At 48.5% G+C, this 21,916-nt stretch overlaps 2 protein-coding genes across 5 annotated transcripts in view; both read left to right on the top strand.

Annotated features, from left to right (window-relative positions):
* LOC146764548 (phospholemman-like) overlaps nt 1–6,825 on the top strand; it is a 32,539-nt gene extending 25,714 nt beyond the window's left edge. For 3 of the 4 annotated variants that reach the window (XR_014950739.1, XM_085564480.1, XM_085564481.1), the window contains exons 2-7: nt 310–344; nt 456–488; nt 1,768–1,842; nt 3,181–3,217; nt 4,398–4,447; nt 5,131–6,825. Coding sequence is in view for 2 of the 4 variants with exons in the window: in XM_085564480.1 (XP_085420606.1) it covers nt 320–344; nt 456–488; nt 1,768–1,842; nt 3,181–3,217; nt 4,398–4,447; nt 5,131–5,153 (243 nt within the window). In the remaining 2 variants the exon portion in view is untranslated. The remainder of the gene's footprint in view (nt 1–309; nt 345–455; nt 489–1,767; nt 1,843–3,180; nt 3,218–4,397; nt 4,448–5,130) is intronic. The other variant, XR_014950740.1, reaches the window with a different exon arrangement.
* A 2,395-nt stretch (nt 6,826–9,220) lies between these two features.
* Nucleotides 9,221–20,475, top strand: LOC146764547 (uncharacterized). Its single transcript, XM_085564526.1, has 7 exons — nt 9,221–9,251; nt 9,368–9,571; nt 14,113–14,145; nt 16,068–16,142; nt 17,263–17,296; nt 18,073–18,098; nt 19,451–20,475. The coding sequence occupies exons 1-7, from the start codon at nt 9,221–9,223 to the stop codon at nt 19,468–19,470; spliced, it is 423 nt and encodes a 140-aa protein (XP_085420652.1). The 3' UTR covers nt 19,471–20,475.
* The last annotated feature ends 1,441 nt before the right edge of the window (nt 20,476–21,916 follow it).

Raw genomic sequence — 21,916 nt, 5'->3', positions numbered from 1 at the left:
GGGGGGAAATGGGAAAAAATGGGGAAAAAAGAGGAAAAAATGGGGGGAAATGGGAAAAAATGGGGAAAAAAGAGGAAAAAATGGGGGAAAATGGGAAAAAATGGGGGAAAAAGAGGAAAAAATGGGGGAAAATGGGAAAAATTGGGGGAAAAGAGGAAAAAATGGGGGAAAATGGGAAAAAAGAGGAAAAAATGAGGAAAAAAAGGGGGGAAATGGGAAAAAATGGGGGAAAAAGAGGAAAAAAAGGGGGAAAATGGGAAAAAATGGGGGAAAAAGAGGAAAAAATGGGATTTTGTCTGGGCCCCGCAGCGCGGCCGCGATGGCGCCGATGGCGACGGGAGCAGGTGAGGCGGTGACGTCACGGAGGGGCGGTGACGTCATCGGTGACGTCATCGGTGACGTCATCGGTGACGTCATCGGTGACGTCACTAACGCGGCCCCTCCCCTCCCCCCAGCGGCGCTGACGGAGCGGGAGAGGTTCGAGTACGGTGAGTGGGGGAGGGGGGGGGAATGGGCCAAAAATGGGCAAAAATGGGCAAAAAATGGGCAAAAAATGGGTAAAAAATGGGTAAAAAATGGGCAAAAAATGGGCAAAAAATGGGTAAAAAATGGGCAAAAAATGGGTAAAAAATGGGCAAAAAATGGGCAAAAAATGGGTAAAAAATGGGCAAAAAATGGGCAAAAAATGGGTAAAAAATGGGCAGAAAATGAGCCAAAAATGGGTAAAAAATGGGCAAAAAATGGGCAAAAAATGGGCCAAAAATGGGCCAAAAATGGGCAAAAAATGGGTAAAAAATGGACAGAAAATGGGTAAAAATGGGCAAAAAATGGGCAGAAAATGGGCAAAAATGGGCCAAAATGGGCAAAAAACGGGCAAAAAATGGGCAAAAAATGGGCAAAAAATGGGCAAAAAAATGGGCAAAAAAATGGGTAAAAAATGGAAAAAAAAATGGGCAAAAAATGGGCAAAAAATGGGCAAAAAATGGGCAAAAAAATGGGCAAAAAATGGGTAAAAAATGGGAAAAAAAATGGGCAAAAAATGGGCAAAAAATGGGCCAAAAACGGGCAAAAAATGGGCAAAAAATGGGCAAAAAATGGGTAAAAAATGGGAAAAAAAAATGGGCAAAAAATGGGCAAAAAATGGGCCAAAAACGGGCAAAAAATGGGCAAAAAATGGGAAAAAAATGGGCAGAAAATGAGCCAAAAATGGGCCAAAAATGGGCAAAAACTGAGCAAAAAATGGGCCAAAAATGAGCAAAAACTGAGCAAAAAATGGGCCAAAAATGAGCAAAAAATGAGCAAAAAATGGGCCAAAAATGGGCAAAAAATGGGTAAAAAATGAGCCAGAAATGGGCAAAAAATGGGCAAAAAATGGGCAAAAAATGAGCAAAAAATGGGCAAAAAATGGGCAAAAAATGGGCAAAAAATGGGCCAAAAATGGGCAAAAAATGGGCAAAAAATGGGCAAAAAATGAGCCAAAAATGAGCCCAAAATCTGCCCAAAATGAGCCAAAAATGGTCCCAAAATGGGCCCAAAATTGGCTATTTTGGGGTGATTTTTGGTGATTTTGGGATAATTTTTGGGTCATTTTGGGGTGATTTTGGGGTGATTTTTGGGGTGATTTTGGGGTGATTTTTGGGGTGATTTTTGGGGATTTTGGGGTGATTTTTGGGGTGATTTTGGGGATGATTTTTGGGGTGATTTGGGGTGATTTTGGGATAATTTTTTGGGTGACTTTGGGTGATTTTGGGGTTTTTGGCCCCCCAGATTACGACTCTCTGCGCCTCGGGGGTCTCGTCGTGGCCGGGATCTTCTTCGTGCTCGGGATCCTCCTCATCCTCAGTGAGCCCCAAAACCCCCAAAATCCCCCCAAAAACATCCCAAAAACATCCCAAAATATCCCCAAAATCCCCCCAAAAACATCCCAAAATATCCCCAAAATAACCCCAAAAACATCCCAAAAATATCCCAAAATATCCCCAAAATCCCCCCAAAAACATCCCAAAATATCCCCAAAATAACCCAAAAAATACCCCAAAGTTATCCCAAAAATACCCCCAAAATATCCCGAGAAATATCTCAAAAATATCCCAAAACCCCCCCAAAAAAATCCCCAAAATATTCCAAAAATATCCCCAAAAAATAGCCCAAAAATATCCCAAAAATACCCCCAAAATATACCAAAATTATCCCAAAAATACCCCCCAAATATCCCCAAAATACCCCCAAAATATCCCGAAAAATGCCCCAAAAATATCCCAGAAATATCCCCAAAAATCCCAAAAAATCCCCAAAATATCCCAAAAACATCCCAAAAATATCCCCAAATTATCCCAAAAATATCCCAAATATTCCCTAAAATCTCCCCAAAAATATCCCCAAATTATCCCAAAAATATCCGAAAAACATCCCAAAAAATACCCGAAAAATCCCGCCCAATCCCCAAAAATATCCCAAAACTACCCCAAAAATATCCCCAAAATATCCCAAAAATACCCCAAAAATATCCCCAAATCCCTCCAAAAATACCCCAAAATATTCCAAAAATATCCCCAAAAAATATCCCAAAAAAATCCCAAAATTATCCCAAAAATATCCGAAAAACACCCCAAAAAATACCCGAAAAATCCCGCCCAATCCCAAAAATATCCCAAAACTACCCCAAAAATATCCCAAAAATATCCCAAAATTATCCCAAAAATACCCCAAAAATATCCCCAAAATTATCCCAAAAATACCCCAAAAATATCCCCAAAATATCCCAAAAATACCCCAAATCCCTCCAAAAATACCCCAAAATATCCCAAAAACATCCCAAAAATATCCCAAAAAATATCCCCAAAATATCCCAAAAATATCCCAAAATTATCCCAAAAATATCCCAAAAATATCCCAAAATCATCCCAGTTCCTTCCAGTCCCCTCCCAGTCCGTCCCAGCAACCCAAACCCCAAACCAGTACAAACCAGTACAAACCAGTACAAACCAGTATAAACCAGTAACGCCCAGTCCATCCCAGTCCATCCCAGTCCATCCCAGTTCCATCCCAGTCCATCCCAGTTCCCTCCCAGTTCCATCCCAGTCCATCCCAGTCCATCCCAGTCCCTCCCAGTCCATCCCAGTCCATCCCAGTTCATCCCAGTTTGTCCCAGTTCCTCTCTCACGCCCCTCCCCCCCCCAGGCCGCCGCTGCCGCTGCAAGTTCGACCAACAGCCCAAGTGAGTGACTGGTTATACTGGTTATACTGGTTAGACTGGTTAGACTGGTTATACTGGTTATACTGGTTAGACTGGTTAGACTGGTTAGACTGGTTATACTGGTTAGACTGGTTAGACTGGTTATACTGGTTATACTGGTTATACTGGTTAGACTGGTTATACTGGTTATACTGGTTATACTGGTTATACTGGTTAGACTGGTTATACTGGTTATACTGGTTATACTGGTTATACTGGTTTATACTGGTTAGACTGGTTAGACTGGTTATACTGGTTAGACTGGTTAGACTGGTTATACTGGTTAGACTGGTTAGACTGGTTATACTGGTTATACTGGTTAGACTGGTTAGACTGGTTAGACTGGTTAGACTGGTTATACTGGTTATACTGGTTAGACTGGTTATACTGGTTATACTGGTTAGACTGGTTAGACTGGTTATACTGGTTAGACTGGTTATACTGGTTATACTGGTTATACTGGTTAGACTGGTTTGGGCTGGTTATACTGGTTATACTGGTTATACTGGTTTGGACTGGTTATACTGGTTATACTGGTTAGACTGGTTAGACTGGTTATACTGGTTTGGGCTGGTTTAGACTGGGAGGGAACTGGGAGGAACTGGGGATACTGGTTTATACTGGGAGGGAACTCAGTTATACTGGTTTATACTGGGATGCACTGGGAGGGAACTGGGTTATACTGGTTTGGACTGGTTTGGACTGGGAGGGGGGTTGGGGCCACTGGGGAGGATGTACTGGTTTATACTGGTTTATACTGGTCTCTTACCAGTTTATACTGGTTTATATGGGTTTGTACTGGTCTGTACTGGTCTCTAACTGGTCTGTACTGGTTCTAACTGGTTCTAACTGGTTCATACTGGTCTCTAACTGGTCCGTACTGGTCCGTACTGGTTCTAACTGGTCTGTACTGGTTCTAACTGGTTTATACTGGTCTCTAACTGGTTTATACTGGTCTGTACTGGTCTCTAACTGGTCCATACTGGTCTGTACTGGTTCTAACTGGTCCATACTGGTTCTAACTGGTCTGTACTGGTTCTAACTGGTCCGTACTGGTTCTAACTGATCTGTACTGGTTCTAACTGGTTCTAACTCGTCCGTACTGGTTCTAACTGGTTTATACTGGTCTCTAAGTGGTTCTAACTGGTCTGTACTGGTGCAGGACGGGGGAGCCGGACGAGTCCGAGGGGCCCCTGCGGCAATCGATGCGGCGTGAGCAGCCCCAAAATCCCCCAAATTCACCCAAAATCCCCCAAATTCACCCCAAAATCCCCCAAATCCACCCCAAAATTACCCCAAAATTACCCCAAAATCCCCCAAATTCACCCAAAATCCCCCAAATTCACCCAAAATTACCCCAAAATTACCCCAAAATCCCCCAAATTCACCCAAAATCCCCCAAATTCACCCAAAATCCCCCAAATTCACCCCAAAATTCACCCCAAAATCCCCCAAATTCACCCAAATTCACCCCAAATCCACCCAAAATTCACCCAAAAATTCACCCGAAATTCACCCCAAATCCACCCGAAATTAACAAAAAAATTTATCCAAAATCCACCCAAAATCCACCCGAAATCCACCCAAAAATTCACCTGAAATTCACCCAAAATTAACCAAAAAATTCATCCAAAATCCACCCAAAGTTAACCAAAAAATTCATCCAAAATCCACCCAAAATTCACCCGAAATTCACCCCAAATCCACCCAAAATTCACCCGAAATTCACCCCGAATCCACCCGAAATTCACCAAAAAATTCACTCAAATTCACCCGAAATTCACCAATAAATTCATCCAAAATCCACCCAAAATCCACCCAAAATTCACCCAAAATTCCCAAATTTCCCCCCGAATTCCCGAATTCCCGAATTCCCGATTCCCGTCTCTCCGCAGGTCTCTCCACGCGCATGAGATGAAATTTGGGAATTTCGGCCCCAGGAGCCCAAATTTTGGGGGTCCCGGAGCCGCCCCCCCAAGATCCCAAAATCCCAAAAATCCCCAAAAAATCCCCAAAAATCCCCCAAAAAATCCCCCCAAAAATCCCCCCAAAAACCCCCAAAATCCCCAAAAAATCGCCAAAATCACAAAAACCCCCAAATCCCAAGGATCCCAAAAATCCCCAAAAAATCCCAAAAAAAATCCCCCAAAAAATCCCCCAAAAAATCCCCCAAAATCCCCAAAAAAAATCCCCCCAAAAATCCCCAAAATCCCCAAAAAATCCCAAAAATCCCAAAAAATCCCCAAAATCCCAAAAAATCCCCAAATCCCCAAAATCCCAAAAATAAAAAACATCCAAAAAAATCCCCAAAATCCCCAAAATCCCAAAAAAATCCCCAAAATCCCAAAAAATCCCCAAAATCCCAAAAAATCCCCAAATCCCCAAAATCCCAAAAATAAAAAACATCCAAAAAATCCCAAAAATCCCCCCAAAATTCCAAAAAAACCCCCAAAATCCTAAAAATCCCCAATCCCTGTCCTAAATATCCCAAAAATCCTTTAAAAATCCCAAAATCCACAATTCCCATCCCAAAATTTCCCAAATATTCCAAAAAATCCCAAAACGTCCCAAAAATCCCCAAAAGTCCAAAATTCCCAAAATCCCAAAAATAAAAAACATCCAAAAAATCCCAAAACCCCAAAAATCCCAAAAAATCCCCAAAATCACAAAAACCCCAAAAATCCCAAAAAAATCCCAAAATCCAAGAAAATCCCCGAAATAAAAAATTTCCAAAAAATCCCAAAAATCCCCAAATCCCAAAAATCGCAACAATAAAAAAAAAATCCCAAAAATCCCCCAAAATCCCCAAAAATCCTAAAAATCCCAAAATCTCAAAAATCCCAAAAATCCCAAAATCCAAAAAAAAAAATCCCCAAATATCCCCAAATCCCAAAATCCACAATTCCCACCCCAAAAATCCCAAAAAATCCCAAAAAATCTCAAAAAATCCCCAAAAATCCCCAAAATCCCCAAAATTCCAAAAATAAAAAAAAATCCCAAAATCCCCAATCCCTGTCCTAAATATCCCAAAAATGCCAAAAAATCCCAAAATCCACAATTCCTACCTCAAAAATCCCCCAATATTCCCAAATAATCCCAAAATCCCAAAAATCAAAAGAAGTCCCCAAAAATTTCCAAAATCCCAAAATCCTGATGCCAAAAATCCCCCAAAATCCCCCAAAATCCCCCAAAATTCCCCCAAAATTCCCCAAAATTCCCCAAAATTCCCCAAAAATTCCCAAAATGCCCCAAAAATTCCCCAAAATTCCCCAAAATTCCCCAAATTTCCCCAAAATCCCCCAAAAATCCCCAAAATCCCCCAAAATTCCCCAAAATTCCCCCAAAATTCCCCAAATTTCCCCAAAATCCCCCAAAAATCCCCAAAATCCCCCAAAATTCCCCAAATTTCCCCAAAATCCCCCAAAAATCCCCAAAATCCCCCAAAATTCCCCAAAATCCCCCAAAAATCCCCAAAATTCCCCAAAATCCCCCAAAATTCCCCCAAAATTTCCCAAAATTTCCCAAAATTCCCCAAAATTCCCGAAATTCCCCAAATCCCAAATCCGACCCCAATAAATTCTGGACCCGAATTTCGGCTGCGGCTCCTTGGGGGAATTTGGGGAAATTTGGGAATTTTTGGGAATTTTTGGGAATTTTGGGGGAAATTTTGGGGATTTTTGGGGGAATTTTTGGGGAATTTTGGGGATTTTTGGGGGAATTTGGGGGACTTTTTGGGGGATTTTTTGGGGGAACTTTTTGGAATTTTGGGGGTTTTTTGGGGATTTTTTGGGGATTTTTGGGAAATTTGGGGAATTTTGTGGATTTTTCTGGGAATTTTTGGGATTTTGGGGCATATTTGGGAATTTTTGTGGATTTTGGGCGATTTTTCGGGGAATTTTTTGGGAATTTTTGTGGATGTTTGAGGAATTTAGGGAAAAATTGGGGAGATTTGGGGAGAATTTGTAGAATTTTGGAGAATTTGGGGAAATTCGGGACCATTTTGGGCATTTGGAGGAAATTTTGGGGAATTTTGGGAGAATTTGGGGGAATTTTGGGGGAATTTGAGGATTTTGGGCAAATTTGGGAGAATTTGGGTGGATTTGAAGAATTTTGGGGAAAATTTTGGGGGAATTTGGGGAATTTTTGGGGGGATTTTTTGTGGGAATTTTGGGGATTTTTTTGGGAATTTGAGGAATTTTTTGGGGATTTTGGGGATTTTTAGGGAATTTTTGGGAATGTTGGGAATTTGGGGGATTTTATGAAATTTTGGGAATTTTTGGGGGAAATTTGGGGGATTTTTTTGGGAATTTGGAGCATTTTTGGGAATTTCGGGGGGATTTTCGGGGATATTTTTGAGGAATTTTTGGGCTGAATTTTGGGGCATTTTTGGGGCATTTTGGGGCTTTTTTGGGGCATTTTTTGGGTATTTTTTGGGGTGCATTTTTGGGTGATTTGAGGATATTTTTGGGGTGGTTTGTGCGTTTTTTTTTTTTTTTTGAATTTTTTGAGTATTTTTTCGGCTCTTTTTGGGGCATTTTTCTGCATTTTTTGTGGCGCATTTTCGGGTGGTTTTGTGAGATTTTTTTCTTTATTTGTTTTGCTATTTTTTGCCTCTTTTTGGGCAATTTTTGAGCTGCAATTTTGGGCTGATTTGGGAATTAATTTCTTAAAATGTTTGGGCTATTTCCCCCCTCATTTTTGGGGCATTTTTGGGGCATTTTGCTGCATTTTTAATCTATTTTTTTGGCTGCATTTTTGGGCTGATTTGGGAATTATTTTTTCTTAAATTTTTGGGCAATTTTTTCCCTCATTTTGGGGCGTTTTTGTGTAATTTTTGTTCATTTTTGTGTCATTTTTGTCCATTTTTGTCCATTTTTGTGTCATTTTTGTTCATTTTTGTTCATTTTTGTCCATTTCTGTGCCATTTTTGTGTAATTTTTGTGCATTTTTGTGCATTTTTGTGCACTTTTATTCATTTTTGTGTCATTTTTGTGCATTTTTGTGCACTTTTATTCATTTTTGTGTCATTTTTGTCCATTTTTGTGTCATTTTTGTGTCATTTTTGTCCATTTTTGTCCATTTTTGTCCATTTTTGTCCATTTTTATTCATTTTTGTCCATTTTTGTCCATTTTTGTCCATTTTTGTGTTATTTTTGTCCATTTTTGTCCATTTTTGTCCATTTTTATTCATTTTTGTCCATTTTTATCCATTTTTGTCCATTTTTGTTCATTTTTGTCCATTCTCGGTCTCTCCGCCGCGGTGGGCGTGGCCTCCCGCGCTGGCCCCGCCCCTTCTGCCGCAGCGGGGCCGAAGAATTCCGAGCGGTTCCGAACGGTTCCGAAGCGTTCCGAACAATTCCGAAAGATTCCGAACGGTCCCGAGCGGCTCCGGAGGGTCCGAACCGAACAGAGGAGCCCGAACGGAGCCGAAAGGAGCCGAACCGAGCGGAGCCGAAAGATTCCGAACGGTTCCGAGCGGTTCCGAACGGTTCCGAACGGTTCCGAACGGTTCCGAACAATTCCGAGCGGTTCCGAGCGGTTCCGAAGGGTCCGAACCGAACCGGGAGCCCGAACGGAGCCCGAACGGAGCCAGGACCGAGCCGAACGGAGCCGAACGGAGCCGAACCGAGCCGAACGGAGCCGAACGGAGCCGAACCGAGCCGAACGGAGCCGAACGGAGCCAGGACCGAACCGAACGGAGCCGAACGGAGCCGAACCGAGCCGAACGGAGCCGAACGGAGCCAGGACCGAACCGAACGGAGCCAGGACCGATCCAGGACCGAACCGAACGGAACCGAACGGAACCGAACGGAACCGAACCGAGCCAGGACCGAGCCCGGACCGAGCCGGGGAGCCCGAACGGAACCGAACGGAACCGAACCGGACCGAGTCCGGACCGAACGGAACCGAACCGGACCGAGTCCGGACCGAACGGAACCGAACCGAACCGGACCGAGCGGAGCCGAGGCAGCCGCAGGAGGCGCCATGGCCACCCCCACCGAGCCGGCCATGGGAGGTGCGGGGCGCCCCGGGGTGCCGCGGGGTCCCTGGGGTGCTGCAGGGTGCAGGGTGGGTGCCAGGGGTGCTGCAGGGTGCAGGGTGGGTGCCAGGGGTGGGTGCCAGGGGTTGCAGGGTGGGTGCCGGGTGTGCTGCAGGGTGCAGGGTGGGTGCTGGGTGGCTGCTGGTGGGTGCCGGGTGGGTGCCAGGGGGTGCCAGGGGTGCTGCAGGGTGCAGGGTGGGTGCCAGGGGTGCTGCAGGGTGCAGGGTGGGTGCCAGGGGTGCTGCAGGGTGCTGGTGGGTGCTGCTGCCGAGATTTGAGGTCCCGGGTGGGTGCAGGTGGGTCCCGGGTGGCTGCCAGGGGTGCCGGTGCCGGGATTTAGGGTGCCAAGGGGTGCTGCAGGGTGCAGGGTGGGTGCCAGGGGTGCAGGGTGGGCGCTGCAGGGTGCAGGGTGGGTGCTGCAGGGTGCAGGGTGGGTGCCAGGGGTGCAGGGTGGGTGCTGCAGGGTGCAGGGTGGGTGCCAGGGGTGCAGGGTGGGTGCTGCAGGGTGCTGGTGGGCGCTGCTGCCAGGATTTGGGGTCCCGGGTGGGTGCTGGTGGGTGCCACGGGGTGCTGCAGGGTGCAGGGCGGGTGCCAGGGGGTGCCAGTGGGTGCAGGGTGGGTGCCGCTGCGGGGATTTGGGGCACAGCTGGGTGCCAGGGGTGCTGCAGGGTGCAGGGTGGGTGCTGGGGGGGTGCCAGGGGTGCAGGGTGGGTGCAGGGTGGGTCCTGGTGTTGGCGCCAGGGGTGCTGCAGGGTGCAGGGTGGGTGCCAGGGGTGCAGGGTGGGCGCCAGGGGTGCTGCAGGGTGCAGGGTGGGTGCCACGGGGTGCTGCAGGGTGCAGGGTGGGTGCCAGGGGGTGCCGGTGCCCGGATTTAGGGTGCCAAGGGTGCAGGGTGGGTCCCGGTGGGTGCCACGGGGTGCCGGTGCAGGGCTTTGGGGTGCCACGGGGCGCCGGGTGGGTGCTGGGGGGTGCCAGTGGGTGCCGCTGCGGGGATTTTGGGTGCTGCGGGTCCCGGGTGGGTGCCGCGGGCTGTGGGTGCCGGGCTTTGGGGTCCCGAGGGTGCCATGGGGTGCTGCGGGGTGCAGGTGGGTGCCAGTGGGTGCCAGGGCTGCAGGGTGGGCGCTGCTGCGGGGATTGGGGGCACTGGTGGGTGCTGCAGGGTGCAGGGCGGGTCCCGGTGGGTGCAGGGTGCTGCAGGGTGGGTGCCGGTGCCGGGGTTCGGGGTGCCAGTGGGTGCCAGTGGGTGCCAGGGGGAGTTGTGGGGTGCCAGGGGGTGCCGGTGCGGGGATTTTGGGTGCTGCAGGGTGCCGGGTGGGTGCGGGGTGGGTGCCAGGGGTGCCAAGGGTGCTGCAGGGTGCAGGGCGGGTGCAGGGTGGGTGCCAGTGCCGGGGTCCGGGGTGCCAGGGGGTCCCGGTGGGTGCCGGGTGGGTGCCAGGGGGTGCCGGTGCCGGGGTTCGGGGTGCCAGTGGGTGCCAGTGGGTGCCAGTGGGTGCCAGGGCTGCCGGGTGGGTGCCGGGGGCTGCGGGTGCCGGGGTTTGGGGTGCCAGGGGGGTGCCAGTGGGTGCCAGTGGGTGCCAGGGCTGCCGGGTGGGTGCCAGGGGGAGTTGTGGGGTGCTGCGGGGTGCTGGTGCAGGGATTTGGGGCTCAGGTGGGTGCTGGGAGGTCCCGGTGGGTGCTGGGTGGGTGCTGCAGGGTGCAGGGTGGGTGCCGGGTGGGTGCCAGGGGGTGCTGGTGCGGGAGTATTGGGTGCCAGTGGGTGCCAGGGGGTCCCGGGTGGGGATTTGGGGTGCCCGGGGGTGCCAGGGCTGCCGGGTGGGTGCCAAGGGGTGCTGGTGGGTGCTGGTGCCGAGATTTGGGGCTCAGGTGGGTGCTGCAGGGTGCAGGGCAGGTGCAGGGTGGGTCCTGATGGGTGCCAGTGGGTGCTGCAGGGTGCAGGGTGGGTGCCAGGGGGTGCCACGGGGTCCCGGGTGGGTGCCAGCGGGTGCAGGATGGGTGCTGGGGGGTCCTGGGGAAGTGCCGGGGGTGCCAGGGGGTGCCGGTGGGTGCAGGGTGGGCGCTGGGGGGGTACCAGGGGGTCCCTGGGGTGCCAGGGGGGTCCCGGGTGGGTGCTGCAGGGTCCCGGGTGGGTGCCAGCGGGTGCAGGGTGGGTGCTGGGAGCTGCCAGGGGGTGCCAGTGCCGGGGTTCGCGGTGCCAGGGGGTCCCCCATGGGTGCTGGGGGGTCCTGGGGAGGTGCTGGGGGTGCCAGGGGGTGCCGGTGGGTGCAGGATGGGTGCTGGGTGGGTGCCAGGGGGTCCCGGTTGGGTGCAGGGTGGGCGCTGCTGCCGGGATTTGGGGTCTGGGTGGGTCCCGGTGGGTGCCAGGGGGTGCCAGTGGGTGCTGGGGGGTGCAGGATGGGTGCTGGGTGGGTACCAGGGGGTCCCTGGGGTGCCAGGGGGGTCCCGGGTGGGTGCTGGGTGGGTGCCAGGGGGCGCCGCTGTGGGAATTTGGGGTGCCCGGGGGTACCAGGCTTTGGGGTGCCGGGTGGGTGCTGAGGGGTCCCGGTGGGTGCTGGGGGGTCCCAGGTGATGCCGGGGGTGCCGCTGTGGGAATTTGGGGTGCCAGGGGGTGCAGGGTGGGTGCTGGGTGGGTGCCGGGGGGTCCCGGTGGGTGCCAAGGGGGTGCCAGTGGGTGCCAGGGCTGCAGGGTGGGTGCCAAGGGGTGCTGGGGGTGCCGGTGCCGGGGTTTGGGGCTCAGGTGGGTGCTGCAGGGTGCAGGGTGGGCGCAGGGTGGGTGCCAGGGGGGTCCCGGGTGGGTGCCAATGGGTGCAGGGTGGGCGCTGCTGCCGGGATTTGGGGCACTGGTGGGTGCTGCAGGGTGCAGGGTGGCTCCTGGGGTGGGTGCCAGGGGGGTCCCGGGTGGGTGCCAGGGCTGCAGGGTGGGCGCTGCTGCCGGGATTTGGGGCACTGGTGGGTGCCAGGGGTGCTGCAGGGCGCCCGGGTGGGTGCCAGGGGGTGCCGGTGCCGGGGTTTGGGGTGCCAGGGGGTCCCCCGTGGGTGCTGGGGGGTCCCAGGGTGTCCCTGAGGTGCCGGGGGTCCCGGGTGGGTGCTGCAGGGCGCCCGGTGAGTGCCGGGGGGTGCAGGGTGGGTGCTGGGTGGGTGCCGGGGGGGGGTCCCAGGGGGTCCCTGGGGTGCCAGGGGGTCCCTGGGCGGGTCTCGGGTGGGTGCCAAAGGTGCCAGGGGTGCTGGGGGGTCCCGATGGGTGCTGGGGGGTCCCGATGGGTGCTGGGGGGTCCCGATGGGTCCCGATGGGTGCTGGGGGGTCCCGATGGGTGCTGAGGGGTCCCGGTGGGTGCTGGGGGGTCCCGGTGGGTGCTGAGTGGTCCCGGTGGGTGCTGGGGGGTCCCGATGGGTGCTGGAGGGTCCCGGTGGGTGCTGGAGGGTCCCGGTGGGTGCTGGTGGGTGCTGGGGGGTCCCGGTGGGTGCTGAGGGGTCCCGGTGGGTGCTGGTGGGTGCTGGGGGGTCCCGGTGGGTGCTGGGGGGTCCCGGTGGGTGCTGGGGGGTCCCGGTGGGTGCTGGTGGGTGCTGGGGGGTCCCGGTGGGTGCTGGGGGGTCCCGATGGGTGCTGGGGGGTCCCGGTGGGTGCTGGGGGGTCCCGATGGGTGCTGGGGGGTCCCGGTGGGTGCTGAGGGGTCCCGGTGGGTGCTGGTGGGTCCCGGTGGGTGCTGGGGGGTCCCGGTGGGTCCCGGTGGGTGCTGGAGGGTCCCGGTGGGTGCTGGGGGGTCGCGGTGGGTGCTGGGGGGTCCCGGTGGGTCCCGGTGGGTGCTGGAGGGTCCCGATGGGTGCTGGGGGGTCCCTGGGGTCCCTCTGGGGCTTTTGGGGCGCTGCGGGAGCGGCTGGGCTGAACAAATCCCAAATTCCCAAATCCCGAATTCCCAAATTCCCGAATTCCCAAATCCCGAATTCCCCAATTCCCAAATTCCCAAAATTCCCCAAATCCCGAATTCCCAAATCCCAAATTCCCAAATCCCAAATTCCCCGAATTCCCCAAAATCCCAAATTCCTGAAACTCCAAACTCCCCAAATTCCCAAACCCCCAAATATCTCAAAATCCCCAAAAATTACCCAAAATTCCCCCAAAATCCCCAAAATTCCCCCAAAATCCCCAAAATCCCCCAAATTTCCCCAAATCCCTCAAAATTCCCCCAAAATTCCCCAAATTTTACCAAAAATCCCTCAAAAATCCAAAAAAATTGCCAAAATTCCCCCCAAATTCCCCAAAATTCCCCCAAAATCCCCCAAATTGCCCCAAATTTTACCCAAAATTCCCTAAATTCCCCAAATCCTCCCCAAAATTCCCCCAAATTTTCTCCAAATCTCCAAAATTCCCCTCAAAATCCACAAATCTCCCCCAAAATTCCAAAAAATTCCCCCAAATTCTTCCCAAAATCCCCCAAAAATCCTCAAAATCCTCAAAATTCCCCCAAATTTCCCAAATCTTCCACAAAACTCCCCAAAATCCCCCAAATTCTCCCCAAAATCCCTGAAAATTTCCCCCAAAATCCCCAAAATTGCCCCAAATTCCCTAAATTCCCCAAAATCTTCCCCAAAATCCCCCCAAATTTTCTGAAAATCCCCCAAATTCCCCCAAATCCTCTAAATTTCCCCAAATTTTACCCCAAATCCTCAAAATTTCCCAAAATTTCCCAAAATTCCCCAAAAAACCCCAAAAATTCCCCCAAATCTTCCCCCAAACTCCCCAAAATTCCCCAAAATTCCCAAATTTCCCCAAAATTCCCCAAAATTCCCCAAAAATTCCCCCAAAATTCCCAAATTTCCCCAAATTTGGAATTTCCGGCAGCGGCGGCGCGGGCGCGGGAACCGTTCTACTACGGTGAGAGCGGGGTGGGAATTGGGGAAAATTTGGGGAATTTTGGGAAAATTTGGGGATTTTGGGGATTTTGGGGAATTTTTGGGGGAAATTTGGGGAATTTGGGGGAATTTTGGGGAATTTTGGGGATTTTGGGGATTTTGGGGAATTTTTGGGGGAATTTTGGGGAAATTTGGGGGAAATTTGGGGAATTTGGGGGAATTTTGGGGAATTTTGGGGAATTTTTGGGGGAATTTTGGGAAAATTTGGGGGAAATTTTGGGGGGGTTTGGGGTAAATTTGGGGTGAATTTGGGAGCATTTTGGGGAATTTTGGGGAATTTTTGGGTATTTTGGGGAGATTGGGGAAATTTTTGGGAATTTTGGGGATTTGGAGAAAATTTGGGGGAGTTTTAGGGAAGATTTAAGAAATTTTGGGGAAATTTGGGAGGATTTTGGTGAATTTTGGGGGGATTTTGGGATTTGGGGGAAGATTTGGGAAATTTTGGGGGATTTTGGGGAATTTTTGGGGAATTTTTGGGATTTTTTGGGGATTTTTTTGGGATTTGGAGAAATTTTTGGGGAATTTTGGGGAAGATTTAAGAAATTTTGGGGATTAAGAATTTTTGGGGATTTTGGGGTAAATTTTGGGGGATTTTGGGGTGAATTTGGGGGGATTTTGGGGATTTTTGGGATTTTAGGGAAATTTGGGGGAATTTTGGGGGAAGTTGAGGATTTTGGTGAATTTGGAGGGATTTTGGGGGAATTCTGGGTGGATTTGGGGTGAATTTTGGGGAATTTTGGGGATTTTTTTGAAATTTTGGGGGAATTTTGGGGAATTTTGGTGAGATTTTGGGGCAATTTTAGGTAAATTTGGGGGGATTTTGGGAATTTTGGGGAAATTTTGGGGGCATTTTTTGGGTATTTTGGAGAATTTTGGAGAATTTTGGGATTTTGGGGATTTTGGGGAAATTTGGGGGAATTTTGGGTATTTGGGGTAAATTTTGGGGAATTTTGGGGAAATTTGGGGGAATTTTGGGGAAATTTGGGGAATTTTGGGGTAAATTTTGGGGAGAATTTTGGGGAAATTTGGGGAATTTTGGGGTTTTTTGGGGGGGTTTGGGTTCATTTTTTGGGTTTTCGCTTCAATTTTGGGATTTTTGGGGGTTTTGGGGACGGGAATTTCATTTTTGGGATTTTTTGGGGCTGATTTGGGGTTTTTGGGGTGAATTTTGGGGATTTTGGTCAATTTTTGGGGGATTTTGGGAGAATTTTGGGGATTTTGGGGTGAATTTTTGGGGTGAATTTTTGGGATTTTGGGGTGAATTTTGGGGATTTTGGGGTGAATTTTTGGGGATTTTGGGTGAATTTCGGGGGATTTTGGGGTGAATTTTGGGGGTTTTGGGAGAATTTTGGGGATTTTGGGTGAATTTTGGGGATTTTGGGTGAATTTCGGGGATTTTGGGGTGAATTTCGGGGGTTTTGGGTGAATTTTGGGGATTTTGGTGAATTTTGGGGATTTTGGGGTGAATTTTTGGGGGGTTTTGGGGTGAATTTTGGGGATTTTGGTGAATTTTGGGGGGATTTTGGGTGAATTTTGGGGATTTTGGGGTGAATTTTGGGGATTTTGGTGAATTTTGGGGGGATTTTGGGTGAATTTTGGGGATTTTGGGGTGAATTTTGGGGATTTTGGGTGAATTTTGGGGGGATTTTGGGGTGAATTTTTGGAAGATTTTGGGGTGAATTTTGGGGATTTTGGGTGAATTTTGGGGGGATTTTGGGGTGAATTTTTGGGGATTTTGGGGTGAATTTCGGGGATTTTGGGGTGTATTTTTGGGGGGTTTTGGGGTGCCCCGGGGGTTTCGGGGGGCGGGGAGTTCATTTTTGGGGCTCTCGGGGCGGTTCGGGGCCGTTTTTGGGTTGATTTCGGGCGTTTTTGGGGCCGCAGATTACGAATCGCTGCGGCTGGCGGGGCTGATCCTCAGCATCGTCATGTTCGTGCTGGGGGTGCTGATCGCGCTCAGTGAGTGCCAAAAACGGCCCCAAAATCCCCCCAAACTGACCCAAAAATCACCAAAAAAACCCCCAAAAAATCCCCAAAAATAGCCCCAAAAATCACCCCAAAAATCCCAAAAAAATCCCCAAAAATTCTCCCAAAAACGGCCCCAAAATCCCCCCAAACTGACCCAAAAATCGCCAAAAAAATACCCAAAACTGCCCCAAAAAATCACCCAAAAACCGCCCCAAAATCCCCCCAAACTGACCCAAAAATCGCCAAAAAAATACCCAAAACTGCCCAAAAAATAGCCCCAAAAATCACCCCAAAAATCCCAAAAAAACCCCCAAAAAATCCCCAAAAATAGCCCCAAAAATCACCCCAAAAATCCCAAAAAAATCCCCAAAAAATCTCCCAAAAACGGCCCCAAAATCCCCCCAAACTGACCCAAAAATCGCCAAAAAAGAACCCCGGAACAATCACCAAAAACCCCCCAAAACTGTCCCAAAAATCGCCAAAAAATCCCCCAAAAAATCTCCCAAAAACCGCCCCAAAAACCCCCAAAACTGCCCCAAAAATCAGCCCAAAAATCTCCCAAACTGTCCCAAAAATCTCCCAAAAAATCCCAAAAAAATCCCCCAAAAAACTCCAAAACTGACCCCAAAATCAACAAAAAATCCCCCAAAAAATCCCCAAAAAATCTCCCAAAAACCGCCCCAAAATCCCCCCAAAACTGACCCAAAAATCGCCAAAAAAATACCCAAAACTGCCCCAAAAATCACCCCAAAAATCCCCCAAAACCCCCCAAAAATCCCCCAAAAATCGCCCCAAAAATCCCCCCAAATCCCCCCAAATTCCCCCAAAATCCCCCCAAAACCCCCCAAAAATCTCAAAAAAAATCCCCCAAAACTGCCCCAAAAATCACCCAAAAAAATCCCAAAAACTGCCCCAAAAATCCCCCCAAAATCCCCCCCAAAATTCCCCAAAAAATCCTTAAAAATTTCCAAAAATTCCCTAAAAATTTCCCCCAAATTTCCCTGAATTCCCTGAAAATTCCCAAATTGCCCCAAAACCCAAAATTCCCCAAAATTCCCAAATCCCGAATTCCCAAATCCCGAATTCCCGAATTCCCGAATTCCTTTCCCAGGCAAGAAATTCAAATGCAAAACGGCCGAGAGCAGGTGAGCCAAAAATCCCAAATTCCCAAAAATCCCAAATTCCCAAAATTCCCAAATCCCAAATTCCCAATTTCCTAAAAATCCCCAAAATTTCCCAAAAATCCCCAAAATCCCCAAAAATCCCCCAAATCCCCAAATTCCCAAAATTCCCAAATTCCCCATTTCCCAAAAATCCCCAAAATTTCCCAAAAATCCCCAAAATTTCCCAAAAATCCCCAAATCCCAAATCCCCAAATCCCAAATTCCCCAGAATTCCCAAATTCCCAAATCCCAAATTTCCCAAAAACTCCCAAATTTCCCAAATTCCCAAAATCCCAAATTCCCAAATTCCCAAAATCCCAAATCCCAAATTCCCAATTTCCTAAAAATCCCCAAAATCCCCAAATCCCAAATCCCAAATTCCAAAAAATCCCAAATCCCCCAAATTCCCAAATCCCAAATTTCCCAAAATTCGCAAAATTCCCAAAAATCCCCAATTCCCCAAATTTCCCGAATTTCCCAAATCCCCCAAATCCCCAAAATTCCAAAAATTTGGGACCCCAAAATTTGGGAATTTCCCCCAACTTTGGGGATCCCAAAATTCCCAAATCCCAAAAATTTGGGAAACCCCAAAATCCCCAAATCCCAAAATCCCAAAATTCCCAAAATTCCCAAAATCCGGGATCCCAAAATCCCCAAACCCCCAAATTTGGGATCCCAGACCCCAAAAATCCGGGAATTCCCAAAATCCCAAATCCCAAAACTTTGGGATCCCAAAATTTGGGAATTTCCTCCGGCAGCGCCCCCGGAAGCGCCAAGAGCCCCGGTGAGACCTCGGGAATTTGGGAATTTGGGAATTTGGGAATTTCGGGAATTTGGGAATTTGGGAATTTGGGAATTTTGGGGAAAATTTTTGGGAATTTGGGGATTTTTTGGGGCGGTTTCGGGGAATTTTTGGGCATTTCTGGGGATTTAAGGGAATTTTTGGGAATTTTTGATGAATTTTGGGAACTTTTCGGGGATTGGGGGATTTTTATTTTTGGATTTTGGGTATTTCCTGGAATTTTGGGAATTTTTGGGCGGTTTTGGGGCATTTTTGTTCATTTTTGGGGATTTTTCGGGATTTGGGGGAAATTTTGGGAATTTTGGGGGAATTTTAGGAACTTTTTGGGAATTTGGGAATTTTTGGGAATTTTGGGAATTTTTGGGGTGGTTTTGGGTAATTTTTTGGGAATTTTTTGGGAATTTTGGGAATATTTGGGGAATTATGGGGGAATTTTTTGGGAATTTTGGGAAATTCCGGGATTTTGGGGTAATTTGGGAATTTTTGGGGCGGTTTTCGGGGATTTTTGTTGATTTTGGGGAGAATTTTGGGGATTTTGGGGGGATTTAAGGGAATTTTTGGGAACTTTTTGGAGATTTTTGGGAATTTTGGGGGAGTTTGGGGGGGTTTTGTTGATTTTTGGGATTTTTGGGAAATTTTGGGAATTTCGAGAATTTTTGGGGTGGTTTTGGGGGGATTTTGGGAATTTTTGGGGCGTTTTGGGGGATTTTTGTTGATTTTTTGGGGAATTTTGGGGAATTTTTTGGGAATGTTGGGATTTTCCGGAATTTTCTGGGGAATTTTTGTGGAATTTCGGGAACTTTTTGGGAATTTCGGGAATTTGGGGAATTTTTGGGGACTTTTGGGGGTTTTTGGGGCATTTCTGGGTTTTTTTTTGGGAATTTCTGGGGTATTTAAGAGAATTCCGGGAATTTTTTTTGGATTTTGGGAAATTTCGGCATTTTGGGGCATTTTGGGGATTTTTGGGGCGGTTTTGGGGGATTTTTGTGAATTCCGGGGGGATTTATGGGAATTTCTTGGGAATTTCTGGGGGATTTGGGAAAATTTTGGGGAATTTTGGGAACTTTTCAGGAAATTTCGGGAATTTTTAGGGAATTTTGGGGGGGGGGTTTGGGGGATTTTTGGGAATTTTGGGTGGCTTTTCGAAAGGATTTTGGGGAAAATTTTGGGGTGAATTTTCGGGAATTTTGGGGCCGAATTTGCGTTTTCGGGGCGGGAAATTTGAATTTTTTTTTTTTTTTTTTTCTCGGGAATTCTCCCCCGAAAATTCCCCAATTTCCCCCCCCACCAAAATTTTGGGGGAATTTTGGGCATTTTCGGCGTTTTCTCCGCAGCTCCCGCGGCCTCGGCGTAGCCACGCCCACCCCGGGCTAAGCCACGCCCCCTCTGCATGAACCAAAAACCCAAAAAATTTGGGGGAAATTTGGGGGACCCCCCCCTGCACGGAGCCAAGGACACCCAAAAAACCCAAAAAAACCCCCAAAAAACCCAAAAAATACCAAAATACCCAAAAAACCCCCAAAAACCCCCCAAAAAAACCCCCAAAAACCACAAAAAATTTGGGGGAAATTTGGGGGAACCTCCCCCCCCCCTGCACGGAGCCAAGGACACCCAAAAACCCAAAAAAACCACAAAAAAACCCCAAAAAACCCCCCAAAAAAACCCCAAAACCCCAAAAACCCCAAAAAATCCCAAAATACCCAAAAAAAACCCCAAAACCCCCCAAAAAACCCCCCCAAAACCCCCAAAATTTGGGGGAAATTTGGGGGACTCCCCCCCCCCCACCCTGCACGGAGCCAAGGACACCCAAAAAACCCAAAAAAACCACAAAAAAACCCCAAAAAACCCCCCAAAAACCCCCAAAAACCCAAAAAACCCAAAAAATCCCGAAATACCCCAAAAAAACCCCCCAAAAACCCCCCCAAAAACCCCAAAAAACCCAAAAATCCGAAAAATCCCGAAATACCCAAAAAAACCCCCAAAAAACCCCCAAAAAACCCCCCAAAAACCCCAAAAATTTGGGGGAAATTTGGGGGACACCCCTCCCCCACCCTGCACGGAGCCAAGGACACCCAAAAACCGAAAAAAACCACAAAAAACCCAAAAAATCCCAAAAAATCCCCAAATACCCAAAAAAAACCCCCCAAAAAACCCCAAAAACCCCAAAAAACCCCAAAATCCCAAAATACCCAAAAAAACCCCCCCAAAAAACCCCCAAAAACCCAAAAAATTTGGGGGAAATTTGGGGGGACCCCCCCCCCCACCCTGCACGGAGCCAAGGACACCCAAAAACCCAAAAAAACCCCAAAAAAACCCAAAAAATCCCCAAAAAACCCCAAAAAACCCCAAAATCCCAAAATACCCAAAAAAGCCCCCAAAACTCCCCCCAAAAAAACCCCAAAAACCCCCAAAAAACCCCCAAAACCCCAAAAAACCCCAAAAATCCCCCAAAAAACCCCCAAAAAACCCCAAAAAACCCCCAAAAATCCCCAAAAAACCCCAAATTTTGGGGCCCCTCCCCCACCCACCTCCCGCACCCCAAAATAATTTGGGGGGACCCCTCCCCCCCCTCCCCCCCCCCCCCCAAAATTTGCACTTTCACCCCCGGGAAACCCCCAAAATTTGGGGATCCCCCCCAAAAATGCACTTTGACCTCGGGGAAACCCCAAAAATTTGGGGGAAACGCCCCAAAAAAATTTGGGGGGTGTAAAAAAGGGCGCGGGGGGGGCGGGAGGTTTTGGGGCCCCCCCGCGGGTTTTTTTGGGGTCCCCAAAATTTTTTGGGGGAGAGAAATAAAGGATTGGGAGCGGCCGCTGGGGGGCGCTGTGCGAGTCGGTGAGAATTCCCAAAAAAATCCCAAAAAAAGTCACAAAAATCCACCAAAATATCCCCAAAAAATCCCAAAAATTCCCCAAAAAAATCCCAAAAATCCCCCAAAAAATCCCCCAAAAAAATCCCCAAAAAATCCCCAAAAAATCCCAAAAAAATCCCCAAAAAAATCCCCAAAAAATCCCCCAAAAAATCCCCCAAAAAATCCCCGAAAATTCCCAAAAAAGTTCCCAAAAAATCCCCAAAAAATCCCCAAAAAAATCCCAAAAAGTCCCAAAACATCCCCCAAAAAATCCTAAAAAAGTCCCCCAAAAAATCCCCAAAAATTCCCAAAAAAAATCCCAAAAATCCCCCAAAAAATCCTAAAAAAGTCCCCAGAAAAATCCCCGAAAATTCCCAAAAAAGTTCCCAAAAAAAATCCCCAAAAAATCCCAAAAATCCCCCAAAAAGTTCCCAAAGAAATCTCCCAAAAATCCTAAAAAAAGTCCCCAGAAAAATCCCCAAAAAATCCCCAAAAAAGTCCCAAAATTCCTCAAAAAATCCCAAAAATCCCCAAAAAAGTTCCCAAAAACAATCCCCCAAAAATCCCAAAAAAGTCCCAAAAATTTCCCCAACAAATTCCCAAAAAAATCCCCAAAATCCCCGAAAATTCCCAAAAAATTCCCAAAAAATGTCCCAAAAAATCCCAAAAAATGTCCCAAAATCCCCCCAAAAATACCAAAAAAGTCCCAAAAATTCCCAAAAACATCCCAAAAATCCCCCAAAAAGTTCCCAAGAACTTCCCCAGAAAAATCCCCGAAAATTCCCAAAAAATTCCCAAAAAATCTCCAAAAAATCCCAAAAAATGTCCCCAAAATCCTCCAAAAAATCCCACAAAAATTCCCAAAAAACCCCCAAAATTCCCCAAAAAATTACCAAAAATCCCCAAAAAAGTCGCAAAAAAATCTCCCAAAAAGTCCCAAAATTCCCCA

This window comes from Lonchura striata, chromosome 33, assembly GCF_050655825.1.
Source record: "Lonchura striata isolate lonStrDom1 chromosome 33, ASM5065582v1, whole genome shotgun sequence".
In the NCBI taxonomy this organism is placed as follows: domain Eukaryota; kingdom Metazoa; phylum Chordata; class Aves; order Passeriformes; family Estrildidae; genus Lonchura; species Lonchura striata.
The sequence above is the reverse complement of the archived record's forward strand: the minus strand, read 5'-3'. Positions and strand labels throughout refer to the sequence as shown.

Coding starts and splice junctions, on each gene's coding strand:
- LOC146764547 (XM_085564526.1), top strand. CDS start 9,221: ATGGCCACCCCCACCGAGCCGGCCATGGGAG. Junction 16,143..17,262: donor GGGGGTGCTGATCGCGCTCA/GTGAGTGCCAAA, acceptor TTCCTTTCCCAG/GCAAGAAATTCAAATGCAAA. Junction 18,099..19,450: donor CGGAAGCGCCAAGAGCCCCG/GTGAGACCTCGG, acceptor TTTTCTCCGCAG/CTCCCGCGGCCTCGGCGTAG.